Genomic DNA, 26,996 nt, shown 5'->3' with positions numbered 1-26,996 from the left:
TGGTTTGGATATTGGAAGCCACACAGTGATTCCAGAAGCACTTACGCTTTTCTGAGTAAACAAAAGCAATGGTTGCAGGTCTTGCTGGAGAAATTTTATCTAAAATAATTTCTCTCCGATGAACACTTTCCCAATCAGATATGTTTCAACATGAGCGTTCTCAGGGCTGGGGAGCGCTTTGGAAATGAGCTCAGGGCTCAGCACTTTACCACTGGAGGCCATGGGTAGGATCGCAGGGAGTTGTCCCCGTGTGCACTTGTCAGCAGGACTCTTAGGAACAGCTGAAGGATGCTGACTGGTGGGGTTGTGGAGGAAGAGAGCCCAGGAAACATTGGTGCTTTGTGCTGAGTCCCACAAGGACTTTGGTGCTGTATATGGAAGGAGAATCCATATGCCGAGAGTGCCAGCGATGAAGCCGTGATACGAGTGCTGGCCTTTGCTTGTCTGAAGTTTGGTACTTAAAAATGCTTTTGATAAGCAAATAGCCTCTCAAACTGGCTTTGGAAGGGTCTGTCTTTCCCTTCTGTTGTCCAGGATATGATGTGGTTATCAGTTTCTTTCCGTACATCACATTACTGTGGGAGCAATACAGGATCTACTTGGGAAAAGAAGGTCCCTTGCTTCTCCCTATGCATTCCTCATCTCTCTTTAGGAATTTATTTCACTGTTCCTGTGTTCACTGTGTTCGCTTAAAATGTGAAGTAAGAAATCTCTTCAAGGTCACATTCCTCCTCAAAACTAATGATGGTGTTTTTCCTAATCCCATTACAAGGTCCCTAGTATCATTAGATGCAAGCGTTACTGTTTAAGCTTCATTTGATAAGCTGATGAAAGGGGGAGGAAAAGGCTCCCTGATGCAGAAAGACATTCAAGTATCTACTGTAATGGTACATGATCAGAAATGGTGTAATCTGCTTAACGTCGGCGTTTTGGTGGCCCGGTGCAGTACCTTTTGTAGAGTGACATAAAAGGGAAAGGAATAGTGGTCCTGATGGGTACTTCAAAAAGAAGGAATGGCTCATGCATGAGAGCTTTGAACTGCTTCAGATTGTTATTGTTTTACCCCCAAAGCCTGAAAACAAGAATCTTGCCTATGCTATGAGCTCCCCCCTCTGGCATCAGGATATTTGTGATAACATCAAAGACCCTGACGCATTAGGGAAACATATATTTCTGGAATAAGGCTGGTGGTGATTTCTTACTGAAGTGTGATACTCAGCCTCCAAACCCAGACTGCGGAGAGCACCTCACTGATGCACTCTTCCATCCGTTTGGGGATGGCAGGAATATCACTCTACTTATTGTAAGTTTGACAAAGCAGGTCTCTAGTTCTGATGTCATTTCAAAGATGTCAGCGGCCTTATAAGCTGGCCTTGAAATGGTGGCTGCTGGGTTGATGTCAAAGGGGAACGTGCCCTTTTGTCAATGTCTTGGAGTCTCTAGGCTTGTTCATACAGAAGCCTGCATTTGCTGCTGTAGCATTTTGCTGTTCCTTTGTATAAGCCCTTCACACGACTAATTTCATGGGCTGTTTCTCTCCGTTAGGTGCTTTGCCTCTGGGCCACAGTTGTAGATTCAGATGTGGTTGGATCTTCAAGGATTTGGGCAATTAGAAAGTGCCAATGTGTATTTAAAGAGTCTGGGAAGCATTTTTTATGGTGTGGTGCTTGCTATACAGAGCTGCTTGGGATGATCTTATTATTAAGGCACTTTGTGAAAGAAGTGAGATCTAAAAGTCTTCAAGTTAATTTTGACAAATGCTAGAGATTACACTTGGTAAGTTCCTTAGTAGGCTTTTCTAAGTGCAACGTCATAGCTGTTCCTTGTAGATCTGTTTCAAAGCCTTTTATGTATAATAAATCAACAATACTGGGTTTAACTACAGCAGATTTTTTTAAGCCTCTTTCAGTTCACACTCCCAGTGCTCGCTGGCGAATCAATCCCTTGTGGGTAATGCCTCCTAGTACAGCAGTGTGTTAAGGGTGGAAGGTTCCTTACTCTTCCTCCTTTTTTCAAGTCACTGTCATGAAGTTTTGAATGGATCTCCAAGAAAATAAAGCATTTATTGGTCAGCACATATCTTTCAATCACTTCTATTGAATTTCATTGTTGCTTACGTTATTTCTTTCCCCCTATGTTGTATTGTTTGAAGGCAGAGTCTGTCTCTGCAGCTTCCATTGCTAAATTTCTTTCATGTTTTTGGTTGCAAGTATAATAGTCACCTCCATTGTACGAGTTTTCCTGGACTGATTTTTCTATCCCATACAGCACTGTTGCTGTAGACCAGCAGTTACTGTAGCTGCTATGTAGCTTACTGGAAAAATAAATTCTCCTAGGATTAGGTAGAGTTTGTCATTAAAAAATGATGCAGGCTTGTAGTCCAGTTTTAAATATTAATTCTCTAGGAACCGAGTGCTCTTTTGCATCTAGTTGTAAAAATAGCTTGTTTTTGCACGTTGCCATGCATGTTATATATGAAAATACGTGGTAGTTCGCAATTTAGTCCAGTCATTGTGTATGTGAAACATGGGTCAGTCTACGGCAGCCGTAGGTCCCCGTGTGTGTAGGACCTAAGGCAGTGGTCTTGAAGTCCTTTGCTCAATCTCTGGGATAACTTTGGGTGCAATTCCTCGTCACCAGGATCCACCATTCATGGATTCCATTTAGGTTGATTTCTCTCTGCTGTACAACTCTGTACGTAACCGCAGGGCACGTACTGCTGACAGAACTGATGTCTTTGCAAATGAATGGAAATCGGAGGCTGGAATCGTAGTTAATTGGAAGACATCCCAGGTCAGTGTGAGTATTCAGCACCAAAACCCAGAGCAAACAGCTGCTCACAGAGCAGACATACTAAATTTACTCCCACCAAAGAAGTTTTTATACTCTTCGCTGGCGATAATTGATGGACTGTACCCTGGAGGGAAATAAATCTATGCAAAGTCAGATTTATAAAGAGCCCTTATGTTTATTTGTCAGCATGACACTGTTGTTACAGGGATAAACCGAGCAAACGGAAGAAAAGCTGACACGTTGAAAAATGTTGTATCCCATTTCCAAACTGGACTCCTGCAGCTTTAGAGCCATAAAACTTTCTGTCTCGTGGTTTGGGACAAGTGGCTTGGAGAACTGGAGTTTGCTAGGGTGCTGAGGACTGGGAGATGTGCAGGTGTTTCGTCAGGAAAGGATCCCAAGGCATTTTTGTTCTGTGCTGTAGGGATATTGCACGTTTTTGTCAAGTGCCTGATTAAGTTTGACATTTGAAAATAGAACTTCACGCAGAAATAAGTACTGTACTTCTGAGTATTTAATTAAGATGTTTAGTTCCTGTCAAGCCTGGTAGTTTCTCTTCCCTGTTAAGGGCAATACGTCTTCAACTGCTGAAATTTCAGAAACCTGTACTTAACCTTTAATCGTCATTCCATTTACATAGAAATCTGATTAACAACTTTTAAAGTTCAGGAGCTCCAAGTAAATGCAATTAAAGCCCTTTTGGAGTCTGTTATTAAGATCTGGCATTTAATGAAGACTGAGGGCACACTACTGTTACCATCTACACTGTAGCAGGATGTCTTAGGCAATTAGTTGAAAGCATGAAATACACGGAGTGTGCTGTATTACCCGTGAGTTAACACGGATGGTATTTAAACAGCATGCTGCCTTTTCCTCTCTTTGCTGGTGCTGCGTTGTATGTGCCAGTTTGAGTAGCAGAAGCTCGGGTAAGATGGGTTAAGTGTCGCGCTGTTTCTCACAGGCATTACAATTGCACATCTCTTCCGTGGGAAGAAGGGTGCTCTGAAAGGTGGGTGCGGGCACTAAACATGAGTGAATATAACCACTTTCATGGAGCCATTAAGGTTGGAAGAGTCTGCTAAGAGCATCCAGTCCAACCATCGACCCATCCCCACCATGCCCGCTAACCATGTCTCTCCGTGCCACATCTGCCCTTTTCTTGACACTTTGTGATTTAAAGATGTTTAGCCTTACTTCAGTTATAAACAGAAGCTTCCATTTGTATCTTCCTCCTCTGCAAAATGCGCAGAAGCAGTGAAGTTTCACTAAATTATAATTGCACAGCAGTAATCTGCACTCAATTACCTGTTCAACTCTTACACTCCTCCTTGACCTTTTTATATGCTACATGAACAAAATAGAACCCAGTCAAACTGAAAGACAGCGGTTTTAAACACGCAGGGAAATACTTCATTTTGTACAGTCTATGAAGCAGGTGGTAATTATGCCTTTTGGATTAACTTTATTGCTTTTTGGACCATTTTAGAGCACAGTTGGCTACTTACCCATGCTCTACATTGTACTGGACCATATGGATTTTACAACTTCTCATCAATCATTTCAGAGGGACCATGCACTAAAGATACATGTCTGTGTGTCTATGTATTATATACATTTATACATATCTACCCACGCATATATTTTTATATAGTCATTAAGCAATCCTAGGAATTCCAAATTATTGCCTAGAGGCCAGTGGGGTTTACTTTTCAGAAATTACAGGCGGATTCCGCTGGCTCCCAAGCATTTTTCAGTCTCTACCCAAGCTGTGTAAATGTCTAGGTCTCACTGATTCCAGTCGTGGTCTTGGCAGATGACACGCCTGCTTTACTACAGAAGCGTGCATCAGCATTGCTTTTCTTCTGAGGAAATGAATAATCTGACTCCTTGTGCCACCCACCTTCGTTCTGTTGTTTTGGTTTTGGTTTTGTGTGTGTGTGTATTGCTTTGGTGGGGAGGTCTTGACCCTGAAATGAGAAAGCAGCCTCATTCCTTGGGTCGTTTCTATGAGTGCAGTCTGTATTTGCAGAACAGCTGATGTGCCTGGAGGAAACTAAGCGCTGTCCATTTGTTTTATGACCCAGCTATTCAAGTTGACTATTGGTAGCTGGAACAAATACCGATGGCAAATTTATTTCTCCTTTATTTAAATAAATAAATGAGCAGAACTGCTGGGAGAGCTGTAAAAAAAAAAAAAAGGCAGTCCAGCTGCCGTTCTTTTGTGAAGGCCAAATGACTGCATTTCAAAGCAAACGTCTTCAAACTTTATGCATCAGTAAACTGAAGATGACCTTCACCATGTACCTTTGTGTGAGCTGGTACAGTACTGGTGGTTATATGGATATTAAAGCAACTGAAGTTGGATAGTAATTGCAAAACCACCCTTGAGGACGTGGAAGCAGGAGCTCTGTTTCAGCATCACATGCCTGCTGCATCTTGCAGAAAATAATTTACCTACTGTAATGTGTTTCTCATCAGCTTTTTCTTTTAGGTGCTTATTTTCAGAGCCACGAGTGTAAGTTAAGGTGAGACTCTTCGTATTGGTGCAGTAGGTGGGTGGGGATGAAGGTAGGATCTGCAAACCCCGTGCAACTTAGTGGTGTTTTTCTTGGTGCTTGTAGTAGGAACGGGGTTTCACTTTAAATCTTTTTTGATTGGATAATGATATGTCACAGTGCTGTTGATGCATCAGGGGGTTAGTTAGCTAACATTTGCAGAAAACACAGCAGTTTGAATCGCTATGCTGCATGTTTGCTGCTGAACCCAAGTCCTTCCTGCTAGCTGCGGAAGCTGTTGAGGCAGCTTTACGTAGAGTGGGAAGGTACAATGATTACTGGCCAGCACTGGCTCATTTGAGTGACCTACAGCCTGGTGTTGGTGGCTGTTACAGCATGTGGTGTTTTCTTCTTTTGCTCTGAAACATACATCAGTATGTAGATCTCCAGCGACTTCAACTTATCTACGCACCGAGTGCAGTCAGAGCCTGTGCTGCTCCTGCGTTGGGTGTGAAGTCCTCACACGTTGTCAGAAGCATATGAAATGCAAAGGTTCTGGCTTTAAACAACCCATAGCAATCCGGGCAGGTGTACAATCCGTTGCCAATTAAAATGGCTTTTAAGAAGTTCTGTTTTTAGAGTAGTTACGAGGTTTGTTCCCTTGCTCCCTGGAGGTAGATGCACGTTCACAGGTCTACAGCAATAGCTCTGCTAATTGACAATTAGCATTGATAATGACTCTAGTAGCACTGGCGGTGATAGTATTATCTAAATAGTTCTGGGGTTATTTTTTGCTTTTTTCCCAAAAATGAAAACAGAAAGAATATCTTCTTGTTCAGTAGTGGAATTGGGCGATGCCTTGAGAGAATTAATTCTTGAAGAATTTTTATTATTATGTTTCAGTTAAATTAATTTCATGGGCAACAAGAGGATTAGATAAATCAGGTTGTGCAGCATTAAATGGTATTCATGGCACCTGAAAAGTCTTTTTATTCTTTCTGGCTTACCTTCCTGCTTTGCTCTTTGTTGTGTTTGCCATACGTTGCTCCTTTTCTCAGCGTGGTACAACTTAAGCAGAAAGCTCAGTGCTCTTAGAATTCAGTCAACCTATTGTTTGCTTTGTTGGTTTTTTGGGGTTAAATTCCACAATTACTGCAGCATTTTAATTATTAAGAATTTTGTTCCTGCAAATTACTGCGCAGTTAGCTGTAGACCACTCACACTGAGCGCCAGAGCTTTTCTTGCCTTTTTCTGGCACCTTGCTAGTAGGTACATCCAGTCTGTGTAGCTTCAGTAATGATACCATTTTTTGTGTTTACCAAGAAGCAGAGTCACAGAATCATAGAATAAAATCACAGAATGGCTTAGAGTCATAGAATCATAGAATGGCTTGGGTTGGAAGGGACTCTAAGGATCATGAAGTTCCAACCCCCCTGTCAGAGGCAGGGCCACCAACCTCCAGATCTGGTACTAGGCCAGGCTGCCCAGGGCCCCATCCAACCTGATCTTGAACACCTCCAGGGATGAGGCATCCACAGCCTCTCTGGGCAGCCTGTTCCAGCACCTCACCACTCTCTTTGTGAAGAACTTCCCCCTGACATCCACTCTAAACCTTCCCTCCTTGAGCTTAAAACCATTCCCCCTTGTCTTATCACTATCAAGCCAAGTAAAAAACTGGTTCCCCTCCTTATTATAATCCCCTTTTAAGGGAAGGGGACTTCAAAGGTCATGGAGCTCTAACCCACAGTAAGTGCACTTCTCAGCAGTGCATCCTGCTAGATCTACTTTTACCACCCCTGAAGTTGTCTACAGCTCCATATCATCATCTCAGGGATGTTTCTGCCAATGCACTCACTGTGGTTTGTGGTCACCAGGCGTCTCCTTGCCTCCCCATTGATCAGGGGGGTGTGGTATAATTTGAATGCTGTCTGTTGTTCTGTTTGTAACCAACTATTCTCATTGGGTTCCCATTAGGAAATCTGTCTTCCACTTTATAATCTCAGCTTCTTGTTTTTCCTACTAGATCTAACTAAAATGCAACTCCAGAGCATTCTTAGAGGCTGATATGATGCAGGAGGAGCACAGAGTGCGTCAATACAGCTGAAATGCCAACGTTTCTGCAGGTGCACACTGTGACAGAGCAAGAAGCTGGAAATAGATCTCGTTTTGCTGTGTAGTGCTGGCAATAGCAAACACGAGATTCAGTCTCGATGCTGAGTTATTTCTGGGATTTATTTCTTTCGATTTTTATAGCTTCCTCGAAGTACAAGTGATGTTTGCAGTTTCAAGCCCAAAGGAAGGCGTGGGCAGAAACTTCCTCCAGTGCAAACCTGCTCACAGACACAAACATTAGCAATGGCTGCTTTAATTTCCTGTATCAGTGGAGATTGTAATTAAAGGTGCCGTGTAGGAACAGTGCTTTGAACATCAATGGCTCCTTCATGGAGGAGCTGGAGAGCTGGCACTGAGTGCTCCGATGCCTTTATTAAGATTCCCAGGCTGTAAGGCCAAATGGAGCTGCTGTGATCCTCTTGTCTGACCTCTGCGTAAAGCAAGCCGTGGTACTTTCTTGAGTTAATTCCTGCTTGAAGGAGGGCACATCCTTTAGAAAGCCGTCCAGTTTGACTGGGGGAAAGCTAGAAAAAAAAAAAAATAAGACAGAGAATACAATGTAACCTTTGATGTAAGTGGTTAATTACGCTCTGGAAATGTATGCCTAACTGCTAGTGGAAGCCTGTCCAGCTTCAACTTTCCAACCTTTGAATTTTTTTTTTTAAGAAATTCGTTAGTGAAGATTTTTCTCATCAGTTCTGTGCCCTGTGTTACGTGTTGCAGACTGATCTAGTAACCTCTCAGCCTTCTCTTTGCGAAATTAACAAGACTGAGGCTGTGATTTCTTGGTGTGTTCCTGGAAGTTGCACCTTGCAGCCATTTAATAACTTCCAGGCTTCTTTTGTGCACCCCTGCCCCATTTTTGCCTGTTCTTTCTTTGTAGGAGTGCCTCGATTTTGTTTGGCCTTCCAAATGTGTGACCTGGTATGGAGAGACATGTAAACTTTTACTTCTGACAAAGCTCTGTGCTCTATGTAGCCACTTTCAGTTTGCTAATTAGTTTCCATTGTCACAATGGGAACATCTCTGCTCATCTTCAATATTACCAAATTTTCTACAGTCATTGCTTTACACAGTAGTCCTGTAGGTCAGGACTTTCATTCTTTTTCTGTAGGTGTAGAGCTTCTAATTGTTTCTGTTTTAAAAATGAAGACATACCAAGCTTAGTCTGTAAGTTAGGAGATTTCGAAGCATACGAAAGAGAAGGTTTCTGGAACAGAGTTACATTTTGCTTGGAATACAGAAGACAAAAGGAAATGAGGAATTAAGATTTCTGGTACTTTGCAAAATCCACTGTTGGTGGCTTCCTCCAATTTATACTAGGATATTAAGTGGTTTCACTAAGCTGCTGGTTTCTATTTTAGTGGATGCTGTGTTTTCTTCCGTTGTTTTGGCTTTTCTGTCGTGCCCTCGGTGAAAATAACTTTATCTGTCTAGGTTTATTTTAGACCAAATTAGTCATCCCTAAGGAATACCGGTTAGCCAAGATGTTTTCTGCAAGTCCTTTTTGCTGGACATGAGTTCTGCTATTCTTCCTTAATTCTTTTTTAATAGAGTCTTCTGTCATCTCTTCTTTAATTATGTCCCTGATCAATATGAGGTGGAGAGGCCAGTAATTACCTGTTCATTCAGTTTACCGTTGTAAAATTCATGCTATGGTGTTACTTTTCATTAGATCTTCAAGATCCCCCAAATACATGAAGGCACAAATGGTGTTGATGGTGTAGAGAGCCTTTCAGGCAGGTTTAAAGATTGTTTCAGTGTATTTTCTGTGGCTCTGTACAGGTTGGTGGCTACTATTCAATGACTTCATGCATCAGTGTTACAATGCTGAATTGCTCTCTCGTGGTAATTACCTACAAGGAACGCAGTGAAACAGAGCTTTGAGCGTTATGCTTTCTTCCAGAATTTATCAAAATACAAAAGAGTTGTTCTTAGTGTAAATGTCTAGGGATTTGGTTACCTAAAACATCTTTTTTCTTGAGGTCCCATTGCTGCTGCGCCAGCCAGAGCTTCTTGAGATGGAATCATCTCCAAAGCCAACCCATGAGAGAGTAGTGATGTTTCAGGGATCCTGTTTTGAAGCATGATTTTCAGCTGCTCATGCTTTATCATCCATCTTAATTCAGAGTTGGTGAGGATAGTTAAATACCTACATACAGCTTTTAATTAATGCAATAGAGCTAATTCAGAGCTCAGGCCTCCTATGTAAACCCTCAGAAGAGGCACAAATAATGAATGAATTCCTCTGTCACTGTGGCCAGCCGTGTTTTATTGCACATAAATAAAACTGTGTTTTGTTCATAGACTTGTTCAGCTTCTCATGAGGCACAACCAAAAATTAAAGTCGTTGATCTGGAGAGGCACAGCATGTGCAGTCAGCAATCAGACATAGAAGCAAACTCTTCCCCCATTTAGTTCAAAGAGACAGTGTAGTGCAAGCTGTTACCAGATCAACGAGATAGACAGGCTACCCATACTGATATGACCTTTTGAAATTGGAGAATTTAATTATGCCTCCTAATCCGTAAATACTGCCTTTTTAATACAACATTTATATTAATTTTCTTTTCCAAAGAACAGCTGGATGAAGAATGCTTTGTTCTCATGCTTTATGTACAGCTTTATTTGTTTGACATCGATATAAATACAGTACAAGGATGACAGAATTCAACCATTGAACAGAAAGTCAAAAGTCCTCGTTGTAGATGAATGGGATGTTGCAAACTTTACGGTCACTCATACATCTTGCTGTACGTCCACGTGATTAATGCCTAACAAGGTTTTTGATTGATGGCTTAGCAACTGCTAACCAGGTGTTATGGGGCGAAATGCTGAAATCTCTTATTTCATTGTTAAGGAAGGCTCTTGTTCACTTGGATAGGCAGGAAGGTGTCTTTTTCTTTTCTTTTTTTTTTTAAGTGGATTTTTAAGTAGCTTGCTGTGCCTTTTGATAAGCGCATGGCCATGCTATGCCTTCTGCCGTTGGAACATGCTACTTAGTAAATTCATCTATAAGCACAAACTTGGATAACTTGGACTGTTCACATGGAAGGAGTAAATTGAAGCTGATGATGTTGGGTGAAGGCCACGTGGTGTGCAAGGAAACGAGAAAGTAAATCTTCAGGCTGTTTTTGAGGCAAGTAGCTGGCAAGATTTGAACTGTCCAACGTATGAATAGGATTGCTTAAATTATGAGGGTTTTAATCTTCGTGCTGAGGTTATAAGCCAAATGCACTGTACGCTGTAGATGTCACCTGTCTTAACTTCTCTCCCGCTTGGCTGTGCATTGTAACCACTCAGCCATGCTTACACTTAATTACTTTGTTCTGAAGAATTTATGTAACTGTTGAGTACGAGGCACTGGAGCAGAAAGAGCTTTGATCTGTCTAGCGCAGTTTTACTACTGTTGGATTTTATAACTTAAAGATGAACTTTGAGAATAGTTACCAAAACCAGCGATTTTTGCTGCTCTCACAGCTTTTAGCTTTTTTTAGAGACTGACATCTTAGCGTCTTGCTCTGCCTGCCTAGCAGTGCCATAAATGAACCATTTTCTCTTTTTCCTAACGTGTGGTGTTTCCAGAACTGTTCCGAGCATCTCAGCACAGCTGATCTTTTATTTCTCTGTTTCGCTTTTTATCTAATGGGCAATTCTTTATGTTCCTAGCTCCAACTTCTCTTGGCTTACTGTAATTTTTAAGTACCGTATTGCATGTTTTACACCTCCTAGCCCTGGTTATGAAGCAACATCAGAGTCACGGAACCCATTATAAATAAGTTTCATCCATAATGTGAGAACAAATTGCTAAATGTTTTTCTTTTTTTTTTAACTTGATTAAGTTTGAGGGTTTAATTACATTTTTGTGGTGATTTTAAGGTTGTTAATTCAAGTAGAGAAGATGAAATGCAAATATGCGAGTACAAACGGATTTGGTAAATTACTGTTAAAAATTAGCACGGTGATTATTTTTCCTCCTAACAATAAGCGTACGTTTTAAAAGCTTGTGCTCAAGTAAAGTTTTAATTGAGATGTTTTAGGAGTTGAACTTTCTTTGCATTGGTATGTTTTCTTTTTTTTTTTCAAGCAATCCTGAATAATTTCTAATTAGACAAATGATACCATTTGCCTAGATATTTATTACCAGGCAATTTGTATAAACGTAGCACTGCACTGATGCATTCCTTTCATTACAAACAAGTCTCTTTGATGGGCTCTGACTTGCTAGTTATTAAAATGGAACACTTTACTAATAGCCTTCACGTAGGTAGAGTTTTCTCAACACGAGTAGTGAATTTCTGAATGCAGTGTCCAAAGTTAATTATGAGGCGTTTCTTTCTGTCTTCAGACACAGAAATTAAAAGTGAATGACTTGGAATCTATTTCTGCTTCTGCACCATGGGGTTGCCTAAACAGCACCAAAGATCAGACCATGATTTAAGGCTGCAGAGGCTTCACAAAAGGACCCTGTTCATGAACGGACCCCCCCACCCCCGTACTGGATATATTGGGCTAGAAGAAAATCAATTTTAAACTAAGTTAGCAGAGCTAATAGCTGTGGGTATTTATATTTTCAATGGCTAAAAAAAAACACGTGTGGTTCATTTGGGAGCTAATAAAGGGCAATTTTTGCAGCATTCCCAGATTTTTTTTCCAACAGCATACATGACCCATACCTCCACACAAACCCACACGTGCATGGTTTATATTTATATATACAACTGTGCATATGTATGGCTATAAATTTTTCTACATATGTAAAAGGAGTTTTTGTAACAGAACATATCAATATTGATGACCTTTATGTTTGTAAGAGCTGTAGTATGTAATCAATCTATACAGGCCAGCCAGCAACCCACCCACCATCTCCCTGTTGCTGCTGCTGATGGGAATCAGTTTGGGGAGGGGTGGGGAATTCACAGAATCATCTAGTTTGGAAAGACCTTCAAGATCATCAATTCCAACCATCAGCCTGACCTACCCAGTGCCACTGCTAAACCACGTGCCACATCCACACATCTCTTAAATACATCCAGGGAGAGGGACTCCCCTACTTCCCTGGGCAGCCCATTGCAATGCTTGACCACTCTCTGTGAAGAAGTTCTTCCTCATATGCAATCTAAACCCCCCTGGTATACAGCTTCCTTGTGTCCTATCTCTTGTCACACAAGGAAGGAGACCCTCACCTCAGGTTGGTCAAGGTTTTGTAGCAGATTGAATCAGTCAGGTAATGCAAGGTGGGCTTTTGTCAAACCAGTGGCATACAGGTCACTAGGGTCTCATTTCTGAAAATAAAGCTGGCTTTCTGTTAACTAGAATTTTTGAGATTTTTCATAATTCTTCCAGTCCTGTGGAGTACTTAAAGATCCTAGATGTTCACGTTACATTATAATGCTGCTTTATCTCAATTGATGTGGTCTTCTCCCTTCTGTTTGCAGATGCTCCTGACGGAATACCTGGATATGAAGAACACCCGCACTGCCTCGGAGCCATCCGCTCAGCTCAGCTATGCCAGCTCTGGGAGAGAATTTGCAGCGTTCTTTGCAAAGAAGAAACCACAAAGGCCTAAAAACCCTTTGTTCAAGTAAGTGCTGGGATTGTGTTGAAACTGCGAAAGCTTCCTCTGTTGCCTTGAGTATTGCACGAGCTGGCTGATAATTGTAGTTTCACAGTGTAAGTAGAGTGTGAGTTTGGAGATGGAGATTTGATACCCAGTGCTGAAGCCTCAGTAAGGTCTCTGTTATGGATTCATTGCTGGTTTTTAGAGCTCGGCTCTTTCAGGTGCTCATCACAGAGTTGGGATCCCTTTACATGAGCTGCTGCAAAGCACGCAGCAATATATTCTGCCTATCTTTGTGCACAGTATGTTCAAGACCTGTTAAAGAGAGTGATAAGGGGTCTGGACAAAGGGAATTAAGATAACTGTGTAATTACTAGATAGACTAAGTGGTTAATCCTATCACTGGCTCTTTTAATTTGGAGTTCAAAGTGGAAAGAAAGAAGTGGTTGAGAGGAGACCATAAGAGGATGAAAGGATAGGTGGACAAGGGAATGATTTAGGGATCTGAATTTGATGTGCACAGATGAGGAGCGAGGAGGACTTGTTGGTGAGCAGCACCGTTAGCAGAGGAGAAACCACCTTGTTAATATACTGAGATTCAGGCGAGCTTTGCTGAATTTTCATCTCATTGACTGACATCCCGTGCTGGCCATTTTCTTTGGCCTCTCTAGAGTTTTGAGGAATTACCAAAATGTGCTGTTTTGACAGCAGGGTCTCTGAGCTGAAAGATTATGGTTTTGATCTGATGCTGCAGCGTAGCTAGCGTAGCCAGTGTGGCTGCTCCTGAACTGAGCACTCCCAAAATAGTAGACACTGTTCTAAAGCAGTTGTTAAGGGAACATGCAAGTTTAATGGTAGATTTGAGGGAAAGGCAGCAAGGGGAGTGGTGGCAGGGAGTACCAGTAGCTTGGGGCGGTAATCTTTCCCCCATGCTCAACTGCAGCAGAAAGAGCCTATCTGGTGGGTAGAGTCTAGACTACAAGCTGCTGCAGCCGGTCCCCCATGCTCAACTGCAGCAGAAAGAGCCTATCTGGTGGGTAGAGTCTAGACTACAAGCTGCTGCAGGGCGGAGCGGCCTCTCACTGCTCGTTAGTTCAGCAGTGAGCCTTATGAGGCTTCGCTCTCCCACGTAGAGGGGAAAAAAAAAAATCTACAGAGATGTTTGCACGTAGCAGGAGGAATTGGAAGTGTGAGCTTCTCGTTTCCCCATTTGTTATTCTGGAGATGGGCAACTGAGTGACTTTCAGTATACAAAATCCCATTTGTAAGTTGGGTAGATCATTAACGTGATGGAGAGTTAACGCTCCATCATGAAGCTCCTAAAGAGGAACTTCAGTAATGGGAAAGGCTGAGAGAAATTGGAAATAGTAGGGGAACTTTTCATTCTGTGACCTATTTACAGATTGTTCATTGTTTTCATTCCAGCTAAAATGTATATCTTGGTTATCCAGAACTTGTTGGAACTCTCTATTTTCTTTGCCTTATGGGCATGGGTATATAGCGACTGTATTTTCGTAGTACCTCCAGGCTTCAGTTAGAAACTAGTATTTTGCACTTCCCTCTCACAGGATCAGCTGTCTATACAATCTCCTGTTGTTAGAAGGTTAAGTGTTGCATGGAGGATGTCAGAGATGTCTCCTGCCACCCTGTCAACCTATGGTTATTCCTTCCCACCCGTTTTATAACATTCCCATCGTTGTTTGGGTCGAAATTATGCTCTTTGAATTTACCCTGTCTTGCAGATCTATACTGGAGCAAAATAGGGCTGTTCACCTTTTCATTTTGTATCTGTTCTTGGGTGCACTTGGGCCATTTAAGCGTGAGGAGTAAGGATGCTCTGTTTCACCTACTGCAATTTAAGCCTGTATATTAGTTTGTCAGCAGAGAGTGAAGGTATGTGTAATTGTTTAAAGGGAAGGCGACTAACCTCATAGGAACAGCATGTCTCTTACCACTCATGGTCCTGTCACCAAGTCATTGCCGGCACTGTGGTGACAGCAGCACTTATTGGGATCTCTTATTTGGTTATCTGTCTTCTGTCAGCTGTCACTATATCTATGGAAATCTCAGTTGAAATGGAATTTCTCAGTCCACTGAGGGATGTACATGTTTGATGGAGTGTTATTCTTGTCTCCTCTCTCATCTTCAGTGCTTTTCACACCGGCTGCAAGGCTCTTTTTGTGCCTTTCCATTAGCTCTGTCCAAATCAGACGAGCCATCCACTTGTCATCAGAATTTCTGCGTTTAATTCCTCCCTTCAGAAGTCTCTTAGGGCAGAGCTCCACCTTGTGTTTTCCTCGCAGCTTGATGCAGGTGTTTGTGCTGTGCCCTGTGATAGCTTGTTAGAAGCTCATTTTGTAAATACTGAGTACTTTTGCTAGTTGCATGCTTACATGTACACGTGTGGTGTAGCAATAGTGGAAAGAGTGAGGATTCTTGAATTGGGTCTAGCAGTCTGGAAATCAGTAGCTGGCATTTGGAAGAGACTTTGAATCATTCCTTATTTTGAAAATAGGTATAATTCTCGGAGGGGGGGGGGGAGTCTTGATGTGTTTAGTTGTTTAATGTTGACTGAGAAAACAGAACTTCAAGTGCAGAGTTCTTTAGCAGTTCAGATAGGTTGAGTCATCGTAAGCCTGGCTTTCTTCTTTTCCAAAAGGCTGCCAAGTACATTTTCAGAATCATAGAATTGTAGAATCATTTGAGTTGGAAGGGACATTTAAAGGTTGTTTAATCCAACTCTCCTGCAGTCAACAGGGACACCTACAGCTTGATCAGGTTGCTCAGAGCCTGCTCCAGCATGACCTTGAGTGTCTCCAGGAATGGGGCATCCACGTTCTCTTCGGACAGCGTGTTCCAGTGCTTCACCACCCTTACTGTAAAAAACTTTTTCCTTATATCCATTGTAAATCTCCCCTCTTATAGTTTGAAACCATTTCCCCTTGTCCTATCACAACAGATGTTGCTGAAGAGTCTATCCCCTTATTTCTTATAGCCTGCTAGCGCTGTACTTGGGTTGCCATCTCACTTGCAGATCAGATTTGCAAGACCGAGACTGGGCATTCTTGGGAAAGGAATGGATTGTACAAGCAGTTGTTGAATACCTAACATGTTAGTCTCACACTTGGCTATAATTATGTGTAACTCTGGAGGTTGGTGGCCCTGCCTGTGGCAAGGGGTTGGAACTTGATGATCCTTGGGATCCCTTCCAACCCAAGCCATTCTGTGATTCTGTGTTCTAAAAAACAGTATATACAAGTTTTGCCACTGGAGGATCAGCGTGAAGAAAGGAAGGGATTACAAGAATAGAAATGTTGAGTGGAAATAGGAACATGGGAGAAGAATGGATCAAGGAAAGAACAGAGGAGGGAAAAATAAGAGGGTGAAACTGAATGGCTGAGGGAAGGTGAATGTGATAGATGAGATCTGTCAGCACATGCCAGTGTAATGGCTCTGAGCCGTAATCTAAGGCACTGTTTCAAAGCTAGGTCTGTGAGAGGCTGAGGGTTACTGCTGTAGCTTGCCCTAACCTGAAGCTTCTGGTCTTGGTGCCTGGAGAAGAGCTCTGGGTCATGGTGATAATGTCATCGTAGAATCATAGAATTAGCTATGTTGGAAAAGACCTACAAGATCATCCAGTCCAACCATCCACCTACCACCAATAACCCCACTAAACCATGTCTCTCAACACAACATCTAAATGTTTCTTGAACACCTCCAAGGACAGTGACTCAACCGCCTCCCTGAGCAGCCCATTCCAGCGCCTGACCACTCTTTCAGGAAAGTAGTACTTTCTCATGTCCAGCCTAAATCTACCCTGGTGCAACTTGAGGCCATTCCCCCTCGTCCTGTCACTAATTACAAGAGAGAAGAGACCGACCCCCAGCTCACTACAACCTCCCTTCAGGTAGTTATAGAGAGTAGTAAGGTCTCCCCTGAGCCTCCTCTTCTCCAGACTGAACAATCCCAGCTCCCTCAGCCGCTCCTCATAAGCCCTGTGCTTCAGACCCCTCACCAGCTTCGCTGCCCTTCTCTGAACACGCTCCAGGGCCTCAATGTCTTTCTTGCAGTGAGGGGCCCAAAACTGGACACAGTACTCGAAGTGGGGCCTTGAGTATTAATGCTTAATACTTCACTATGGGCCAAAGGGAGCAGATCATAAATAAAGGGCCAAGAGTTTATCATTCATTTAAAGTTTCATGTGTTTGTTGTATTTTGATAAATTGGTATTAGTTCAGTCGCAGTAATACTGACACTCGTAGTATAAATTAAAGCAGAAAAGTCTCGTTAATAATAATGACCTTACAACTGTTGCACAGGAGAGCTTATAAATGCTCACCTTCTATGAGCATCTGAAAATATGAGCATCACACTTTCTGTGGGGCATGATACCTTTTGAGTGTCCCTCTGCTCGGTACTGAGGATTATTCATTCCTCCTTGGCAGAAGCACCTCAACGTCTTGAGATCTTCACCGTGAGTTCTTGAGTCCACTCTGACAATTTGAAAATGCTTTTTTTCCCACTGACAGTGGCAGAATTGCCCAGTGCCCAGCCTGGGACACAGAGGGCTGCTGCTGACCTCAGGCTCCTTGGGTTCCTTGGCCATGGGACGTTAGACCACAGGAACATCCAGCTCAGATCATGGCAATCCCAGAGCTGTCCTGAGGAGCTGCAGTGTCATTTTTACTGTGAATGACAAACACTGTGTTTATGGAGCTCCATTAGTTGAAAAGTGTCTCTTCTCAGATTGATCCTTGTAGAGTATTGGAGCCATATGATAAATAATAATCTGTCAATTTTTAATTTCAGTGAAATTATTAGGTTTTTTTTTATTTGTGGCTTTACTTATGTACCTGCTAACAACTTATATGGTACTGATCACTTCGGTTTGGATTTTACCAATGTTTTGGGGCCACTCCTATGTAAATGATTGAGTGTTCCCAGCTGATGGAACGGAGGAGCCATCTCCATGCGATGCAGACAGGTCTGTGTCATTTTCTAGCAGAGCTGCACTGATTGCAAGTGCCGGAATTTGGTGCATCAGTGATCAAATTTTATAGGGGAAGTGTGTTTTTGTCTGCCTTGATCATTTTGCTCAGATATGCAGGGAAGTGCATTTTGTTTAGAACTGACTGGTGCTTACAAGAAGGCTAAGTGACTGGATTTATGTATTTTTTTTAATTACAGGTTTGAGTCCTCCTCCCATGCTATTAGCATGAGTGCCTATTTGCGTGAGCAGAGAAGGGAGCTGTACAGCAGAAGCGGAGAACTTCAAGGTATGAAAATATGTGGTAGTTTGGATGATTCTGTTTTGTAGAAGCTGAGCATCTAGTCTGTGCTATGTCAAAGAATTAATACCTCTCTGGTTTGCCACGCAGGTTGTCTAAATCACTCCAGTTTGGTTTATTCTTGCTCTGCCAAGCACCTGGGCTTCTATTTATGCCTTTTGCACTTCCAGCTAAAGGTTCTTGTCATAAAACAATAGGTGAAATATGAACAGTCTCACTGTGAGCATTGCGTTTGGGTACTTGGGGTTAATGTTTGCCTCTTTATCTGCAATTTATTTCCCTGTGTCATGGACTGAATGTTATACTTCTCCTGGATTACTTTGGGATCTAAACTCAGTCGTCTCACGTTTGAAGCACGAGTTTCAGTTGGATGGGCTGAAGTGACCAATTCTTCTTTTATACAGTGCTTAAAGATGAAGAGTTAAAGTGTTAAAGTGTTTGAAAATGGTGATTGTGAGGCATTGGACTACTAGTGCTGGTTTATATTGCTTGTGACAAGTGTTCTATATACATGGGGAAGTGTTCTCTTCTCTGGGCATGGTGTCACTTCATGTATTTTTTCCTGAATGACTTAATTCACTGAAGTCTTGGTTTTGAGAGCAACACCAGGGAAAGATCTTAAGGCTGCCATGTGTTGTATAGCAGGATTAATTTTTTTCCTGTATCATCCGCTGGAGTTTCTTATAGGACTAATCAAAAAAAGAAAACACTGTAATCTCTGAAGAGTCTGTACTGATGGACAAGACAAGGGTAGAATTTCTCAGTGAAATCTTACTCATGGCAATTGTCAGATGGCTTTTATTTGAGGACGATTTGTAATTTACAATGGAATTATTGGATGCCTTTCTGTTCCTGCTCTCCTTTTATAGCTTAGTTGTGCTCAGCAGGACCTGAAACCCAAAAGAGTGGGGTAAGAAGCACCCAGAGATGTACAGTGTTTTTGTGGACCAATTGCTTTGCTTAGGTGCCTATACAAAGGGGATCTTCATATCGATGATCAAATACGTAATGATTCACTCTGGCTAATATTCAGACACTTTTCCATTTACTGGAAGGAAGAACCTGAGATAAAAAAGATGTGGGCAGCAACTGTCAACTTCAGTTTGCTATAATCTGACAGCGTGTAAAAATAAAATAAAGTGAAGATACTTGTCTTTTAAATTATGGTATCACCTTTTATGCACACTTGGAAGGTGTTCAGCTTACAGCTCTGCATCTTCTGAGACTCAGATTCTCACCTTCAGTATCTGGCACCTGTAGTTGAACTTGGGGTCATCTGAAAGAAATGATCCGGTTCAGCAGGATCCTAAGTGCGAGCTACTGTATGGCACAGATGCTGGTTCTTCTCATGATGCAGTTACCATTACTGTTACAATGAGCTGAGGATGTGTTTTTAAACAGTTCCTTTAGGTTTGGAACTTGTTAATACTGTAGGGCATAGCCATATTTCTTAAGAGCGACTCTTACTGATAGAAGACAAATCTTGAGGCAGCATTTGCCATGAGCAGGATATTGTGAGCGTTATCAAGAGAAGAGTGTGTGAAAGGGATGTATGCAGACTTCCAGCCTCTGAGCTAGTGTGGGGTTGGGAAGAACAAAGCTTATGAGCCGACAAAAGAGGAGAGGACAGAATATAGGAATTAGTGTGGATAGGGGCAAGATGATTTTGTCCTTTATGGATGAATTGGAAGAGCTGGAACATGATGCAATAGGTGACAAAAAGTCAGTGTAGGGAGTCAATAGGGACAATGGATGAGATGACTTTGCTAAGAAATCTTTGCTGTTTAACCATCAAGAAAAGTTTCCCTTTGAACTTTATGTTAAAAATGTACTATCTTCTCTTTCTATTATAAGCTGCTGTTCCCTTTTAGGTAGCTCATTAATCTTCCTGAATCCCAGACCACAGCAAGATCTGCATTTTGATTTTTATCCCTTTTAAAGAGAAATACAATTTAATTGTTCAATCAGGTTACTGGAAGGCAGGCATGTGACATTCTCTCTTCTGTGAATGCCACACAGTTTCTCTTCCTTGACAGCCTTATCCACAGGGATGATGTATCAGTGGCAGCAGGAGGAGGGTGGCTTGTTAGGACATCTTTTTCCTGAAAAGATCTTCAAAGAAACACGTGCATTAAATAAAATAAAAAAAGAGAAACTTATAAAAGTTTGGCTCGTGCCAACTTTTTGAAATAAGAATTTAATTTAAATAGCCTTAAAACGTGCCAGGATCTGAGCAATGTTTTGTCATTAACCTCTTCCGTTTGGACTGAAATAATACAGTGCATAAGGCAGACGTTATCCCGCAGTGAGAGAAAGGGAATTGCTGTAAGTGGTTTAGAGATGGAAGGAATAGTACAGGCATCTTATTCCCCTGACACAGGAGGAGGACGACTTAGGCCATGTATTTTTCCCTTTAAGTTGGACTCACAAGTCATTTGACAGTTGTCATTAAGAGAAAAAAAACAGAAGTACATAACTGAAATATCTCCTTACAGACTAACGTAGATGTGCTGCTCTGGGATTATGTCAGGAGTACACTGTCAGAGGTGGTTTCTTCTGTATGAAAAGAAAACCAAAAAATGATAGTCAGGAAGCTTCTCCTTTTTTTTCTTCTTATTTGTATTGGCTGTGTGCTAGCAGGGGAATTTACATTTTTCCTCTTTGAGTCCTTCTTCCTGTTGTCAAATGTTCTGGGCTGCATTAAAAGACGAGTGGCCAGCAGGGAGAGGGATGGGATTGTCCCCCTCTACTTAGCTCTTGTGAGGCCCCGTCTGCAGTACTGCATCTAGGCCTGGGACCCCCAGCATAAGAAAGACACAGAGCTCTTGGAATGAGTTCAGAGGAGGCCACCAAGATGATCAGAGGGCTGGAGCAGCTCTGCTATGAAGAAAGGTTGAGGGAACTGGGCTTGTTTAGCTTGGAGAAGAGAAGGCTCTGGGGAGACCTCATTGTGGCCTTCCAGTACTTGCAGGGAGTGCATAAACAGGAAGGGGAATGGATGTTTAACATGGGTGGATAGTGATAGGACAAGGGGGAATGGTTTTAAACGGAGACAGGGAGGCTTAGGTTAGATATTAGGAGGAAGTTTTTTCACTCCGAGGGTGGTGACGCAGTGGAACAGGTTGCCCAAGGAGGTTGTGGATGCCTCGTCCCTGGAATTTTTCAAGGCCAGACTGGACGTGGCTCTGGGCAGCCTGGTCTGGTGGTTGGCGACCCTGCACTTGGCAGGGAGGTTGAAACTCAATGATCTTTGAGGTCCTTTTCAACCCAGGCCATTCTTTGATTGTATGATATGATGTTCATTTTATGGACAATCTTAAAGAATAGGGTTGTATTTAAAAAGCAAATAAGTTTATTGCATGAGCAGCTGAATGACTGCAGGCTGGTTCATTGCAGGTGTGTGCTTTTCTCCCTTAAGAGTTCTCCTTCATTAGCCACACCTCTCACCATCTCTGACCACTGGATTCATCCCCCTCACTTCTTCGCTCCCAGCACCTGCTTGTGTCCCCAAACCACCTGCTAAGCAGAAAGCAGCCTGTGCCATGGCTGGATCCAGCAAAGTATGCATGAAGCAAGCAGCCCTGTGCCATGGAAGCAAGTGTGCTGGTAGGTCCAACAGCACAGAGGGCTAACAAGTACTCACTGGAGCTCGTCCTTCTCTGGAGGCACACATTTATCCTGCTGTTGGCTGCACGGCTGTCTGTTTCCACAAAACCTCTAAGAATTTACTACTTTTAAGATCTATTCCTCTGTCACATTTGGCTGAAATTGGCTCTCCAGCTCAGTTGTTTTGAGGATGGGACAGACAGAAGATCAGATAACTCTTATTTTTGCAGGAAACTTGGCTAAAACGTTGCTGTATTTCATTGCAGAGGTGGCTGCTTGTCACTGACTGTTGGAATGAATCCAGCGCGTGCCCCTTATTTCATTCCACTACTGCCTTCAATTACCAACAAATCCTTGGGAGCAGAAGAAAAATGTGGTTTCTCCATGTGGATGGGGGAGTTAGAGACTGCAAGAGGGACAGTAGATGTTAGGGGGGGTGTCACTGGGGCTGGAGATGGTCTGCAGTGGCCTTGGTTTTTTTGTCATTAAATTGGATGTGAGTGTTATCAGGAAATTGTGGCTTCAGGAAAAAATTAAGAGGAAGAGCCACTAGCAGTCTGGATAATGTCTGTGCGTGTTTGGATTTCTGAATTGGTATTCTGGCAATGTTTAAAGGCACTAACCCTAGTTTTAATTCCATTGTGCTCAGCATGGTACGCACGTATGTGTTGTGCGTACCTGAAAGACTTTCATATGGTCCAGCAGCCTTCACCAGCACAGCTCTGCTGTACAAGGATCTGGAAATCTGTCTTCCAGTCATTTACATGTCTAAATTTTGCAAAGCTGTGGCTACAGTAAGGGAGCACTTCTTTCTGCTTTGTAAAGGTTTTCACTAAGTTCCTTTTTCTTAAGATTCACTTGGATCTTGGTAGAAGTTTGGGCCTTGGATGAATGGTTTAGCTGTAACTATTAGTGCCTACAGTAAACTAACAAAAAATAAATTGGTTAAAAGCCAAACAAATTACAAAACAGAACAAAAATACCAGGCCAGCAATAGAAGCCAAAGATGCTGTAACTGAAAATGGAAATCTCTGTGGATGATAATGTTCGTTTCAGAAGGTGCCTAATCTGTGCCATCTTTCCTACATGTGGACAACCCCACGTGTTCAAGATGCAGAAGATGTGGGGTAGGAGAGCTCTGGAGCACACGATGCCTTGCCAACAGCCACAGATGCTGCTGGCTGGGAATTTTTAGCACAGGATTATTTTGTGAAAGGTGTTGTTGGTCATAGGCTCCTTCTAGATGCATCAGGTATTGTTTCAGAGTCCTGTAGCCATAGGGAATTAATGTAGTTACGCTCACTGTGGCCTCAGTTGAGTTTATCAGCAGAAATGGTAAAAGATGTTTTTATACTCTGTGAAAATCTGAACAGCTTTGAGGGTGCTGATCAGCATGGAAATAGCATCCGGCTTCTGTTATCTCTGCAAGTGCAGGCCTTGGTAATTCCTATCAAGGTCAGCTTTGCTTGTGTCGTACATCTGGGATGGTTTTAAGAATGAAATGTGAAGTGCTTCTGAGCAGCTGTTGTTCCCATGGATGTTAATGGACTCCACAGCTGCTCAACACCTCTCAAAATTTGGGCTTCTTATTGCTTTCACCCCAGAAGCTCAGCACAATTCAAAATTAATTAAACCTCTCCAGGCCTTTGTGAAGTAGGATTTTACTCTGATTGTAGCTGTGCATGCTGAGGTACAGGATGAATCGGATCATCCTGGGAGGGGTGATGAAGCAGAATTAGTCTGAATTCCAGTCCCAGTCTTCTGTTAGATCGCGCTGATTGAAGTGTGAATACATTATGTCATCCAAAGGAGGGCTACAAAGATGGAGAAAGGTCTGGAGGGCAAGGTGTATGAGAGGCAGCTGAGCCAAGAGATGGAAGGCCAATGGTATCCTGAGCTGCATCAACAGAGAAGTGGCAGCAGGGAAGGAGGTGATTGTCCCCCTCTACTCTGCCCTCAAGAGACCCCATCTGGAGTACTGCATGTGGGTCTGGGGCCTCAATCACAAGAAAGATGCAGAGCTGTTGGAGCAGGTCCAGAGGAGGCCATGAAGATACTTGGAGAGATGGAGCACCTTTCCTATGAAGGAATGCTGAGAGATTTGGCAGTGTTCAGCTGGGAGAAAAGAAGGCTCCAGGGAGAACTCATTGTGGCCTTCCAGTGCTTAAAGGGAGCTCACAAGCAGGAGAGGGACCAACTTTTTACATTATCTAATGGTGATAGGACAAGGGGGAACGGCTCTAAACTAAAAGAGGAAAAATTAGGTTGAATGTTAGGAAGAAATTTTGTACTCTGAGAATGGTGACACACTGGAACAGGTTGTCCAGAGAGGTTGTGGATGCCTTGTCCCTGGAGGTGCTCAAGGCCAGGTTGGATGGGGCCCTGAGCAGCCTGCTCTGGCGGGTGGCAGCCCTGCCAGTGACAGGGGTTGGAGTTAGATGATCCTTAAGGTTCCCTCCAACCTAAGGCATTCAGCGATTCTGTGATTTGTGCTCTCACTGTCTCTGTAGGGCAGTGTTGGCTGTACAAGGCAGGCAGAAGGAAGTTGAAGTGTTTAATAAAGCACAGAATGAAATTCATGCACCCAAGCTGTATTCCCCCAACTACCAGGCACAATTTGTGTGCTGAACTGAAACAGGCAAAATTCTGCATTTCTTTTGAAGCTATTTGGCAGTTCCTGTCTAGGATCCCCATGATGCAACACAGTTCTTTCTGTTTTCTAACAAAAAATTTAGGTAAGTTTCTTTTGCTTCAGTTTTGTTCAGTTTCAGCTGGATCCTGCTAGAAGTTTGGACTTTAGGTGCACGGTTCAGGCATAACTAAAATTTCCTGCTTTCTGCAAATGTAAAGGCTCAAGCTCGCTCCAAGTGAATCAATAGGAGGGCTGCAGAGCTGAAGGTGTGTCATGCCCAAAGGATGGCAAATTGGGCTGGGAAACAAAGGTAATTTGTTAATAAGGTCTCTTGTAATGAGACCGTAGATACTGGTTTGTTTTTTTTTAGCTTATTTCTTGCAAGTAGAACCTCTGAGGAATTTTTCTTGTTGGCCAAGTGAAAAATGGAAAGCACTGAACATCCCTGTGATGTGAATTGAAGACTGGGAATGGGGCTGGGTTACTCACTGCTATGCTGTTTTTAAGTATTCTTGGTCTAAGGCTGAACGTTTCTCACCAGAAGGTTTTAAGTAATTAAGGAAATCAAAGAGAAACTCAGCTAATTAAGATTTTGACGCCAAGAAACAGCAGTGGAGGCAAATGCTATCTGGTACGACAAGGGCACAGTGTAAGGCCAGGTCCAGGGAAAATGCAGTTATTTGTAGGTGCCTTGTTCCATTTGAATTCACCAAAGGGCTGCCGGAGGGAGCCAGCTGTGTGTGTGCGCCAGTGACAAAAACGAATCTTGACACTCTGGATAATGAAAATTCGGTTCAGCACCTTTTAGAGATGTGTATGATAATACGTTGTCAGTCGGAGGCAGGGAGAAGGGGGGGAAGCCACATCATTCTTGTCTGCTTAAAGGAGATGTTGTGACAAATGGACAGTCCTAGTTAAAAATCCCCTTTAGGAAGAAAAAAAAAAAAAGAGGGATAACCCATAGAAGAACCCTAAAGTTGGTTATGGGAGGGAGGGGAGGTGGTTTGATGTTAGGCTCTTCCTGCCACGCAGCTGCTTTGGTCTCCCCACGCTGCGGAGGATCACAGTTCTCTTTGAGCTGGGGGGGAGGGGGGAGAGGAGGAGAGGGGAGAGAATCGCTTTTTTGTGGTTTGACAGTATTAATGCAATCATCTAGTTCAGACCTTGTAAGCCCACTTATTATTTCCTCTGCGTGTGTTTTTTCTAGTTTAGCGGATTAGCTGCACTGTCTCTTCAAAGGCTATCCAATCAAGGAGGGGTTATTAAAACCGGGGCGCTTTATGACTGAGAATTAATTAGAGCGGCATTTTCATGCAAAACATCCAATTTTTTGATTAGCAATGGAGCAGGGCCGCAATTAACACTCTAGGAAGCTTAAATTTCCAGCATTTTGATTCTCAGGAAATGAGATTATCAAACTGGGGTCAGGCACTTGACAGCAGAAGGGGGATTACGTGTAAGAAAATAATTTGTTTCTTGATTTTGCCTCTGAGATTGTTATTAAAGCTACGGTGAATTCAGAGGGAGGCAAAGAGTGGGAGGGGAAGATTCCTAAAAATGGAAGCAGGAGAAACCCTTTGCTGTGCTGGTGTCCTCCTTGCTGTGCCGAGAGCTTTGCTCGTCCCACTGTGCTCACTTTGCATTTCGGTGACGGCACCAGGTCTGCGTTGCTTCCTTGGGGTTACTCCGCATCCCTAACCGATGTGTTTGGAGAATCCTGCACTGGTTTTTAAATATTCAGAATATTTGCATCCTGGGAAGGGAGGCAGCGTGTTTGTTTTAGCAGACAGGCTGCTTTCTCTTCTGAGTATGTGCATTTTGAAGCTATTTTTTGAACCACTGCGGGTATCTGAAGACATATATTACTGCCTTATTAAAAACTGACCTCTGCCGGACTTGGGCATCTGTGAAATAAGAAGGAGGGCATATCTGTCACTTCTAGAGAGCACTGAGAGATTGGGGAGGGTTACATCTCCCGCTTAATTGTTCTTGCTTCTCAGGGAGGTGCAAGGTGTGAAAGTCAGGCTTGGGCTGTGAAATCTGCTCCTAGGTTTGTGCTGGGGACGCTGAGCAGGAGACAGCAGTGCTTTGGATGGCTGATCAGTATTTTCTGACCTGCGTGTGTTCAGAGACTGCCAGTTAGCATCTCCTCAAGAGAGCTGCCTGTCCTCCCCCTTCTGCTTTTTAATATGACCGTACAGTTCAATGACTGTGATATATGTTACTTCTTGTATTATTTGTGAGTGAAAGTGCTTGTGAAACTAAATATTATGAAGTTAACTGTTGCTAGAAGCCGTGTTAGCCATGCTCTTGGCTCTGCATCTTAGCTAGCAGTGCCCACAGCTGTTGCATCCCTTCCTGCAGCAGCCATATTTTTAAGGATGCTCAATCCTAGCTTGCACTGTCAATTTATGCTCCCAGGTCACACCATAGAGTCATGGAAACATTAAGGCTGGAAAAGACCACTGAGATCACCTAGTCCAAGCATCAACACATCGGCATCATGCGCG

General features: G+C 42.8%; 1 protein-coding gene across 6 annotated transcripts in view; it reads left to right on the top strand.

Moving 5' to 3' along the window:
- The window catches only part of EXOC4 (exocyst complex component 4), a 397,026-nt gene that overhangs the window by 90,904 nt on the left and 279,126 nt on the right, over positions 1-26,996 (top strand). For 5 of the 6 annotated variants that reach the window (XM_021384283.1, XM_021384286.1, XM_021384285.1 and 2 more), the window contains 2 exons: positions 12,839-12,984; positions 18,148-18,236. In XM_021384283.1, the coding sequence (XP_021239958.1) occupies positions 12,839-12,984; positions 18,148-18,236 (235 nt within the window). Of the gene's footprint in view, positions 1-12,838; positions 12,985-18,147; positions 18,237-18,338; positions 21,003-26,996 lie in introns of those variants that run through there. The other variant, XM_021384288.1, reaches the window with a different exon arrangement.

The sequence above is a fragment of the Numida meleagris genome, chromosome 1 (genome assembly GCF_002078875.1).
Source record: "Numida meleagris isolate 19003 breed g44 Domestic line chromosome 1, NumMel1.0, whole genome shotgun sequence".
Classification (NCBI taxonomy): domain Eukaryota; kingdom Metazoa; phylum Chordata; class Aves; order Galliformes; family Numididae; genus Numida; species Numida meleagris.
Note: the sequence above shows the minus strand (reverse complement) of the source record. Positions and strands in the feature narration are given on the sequence as shown.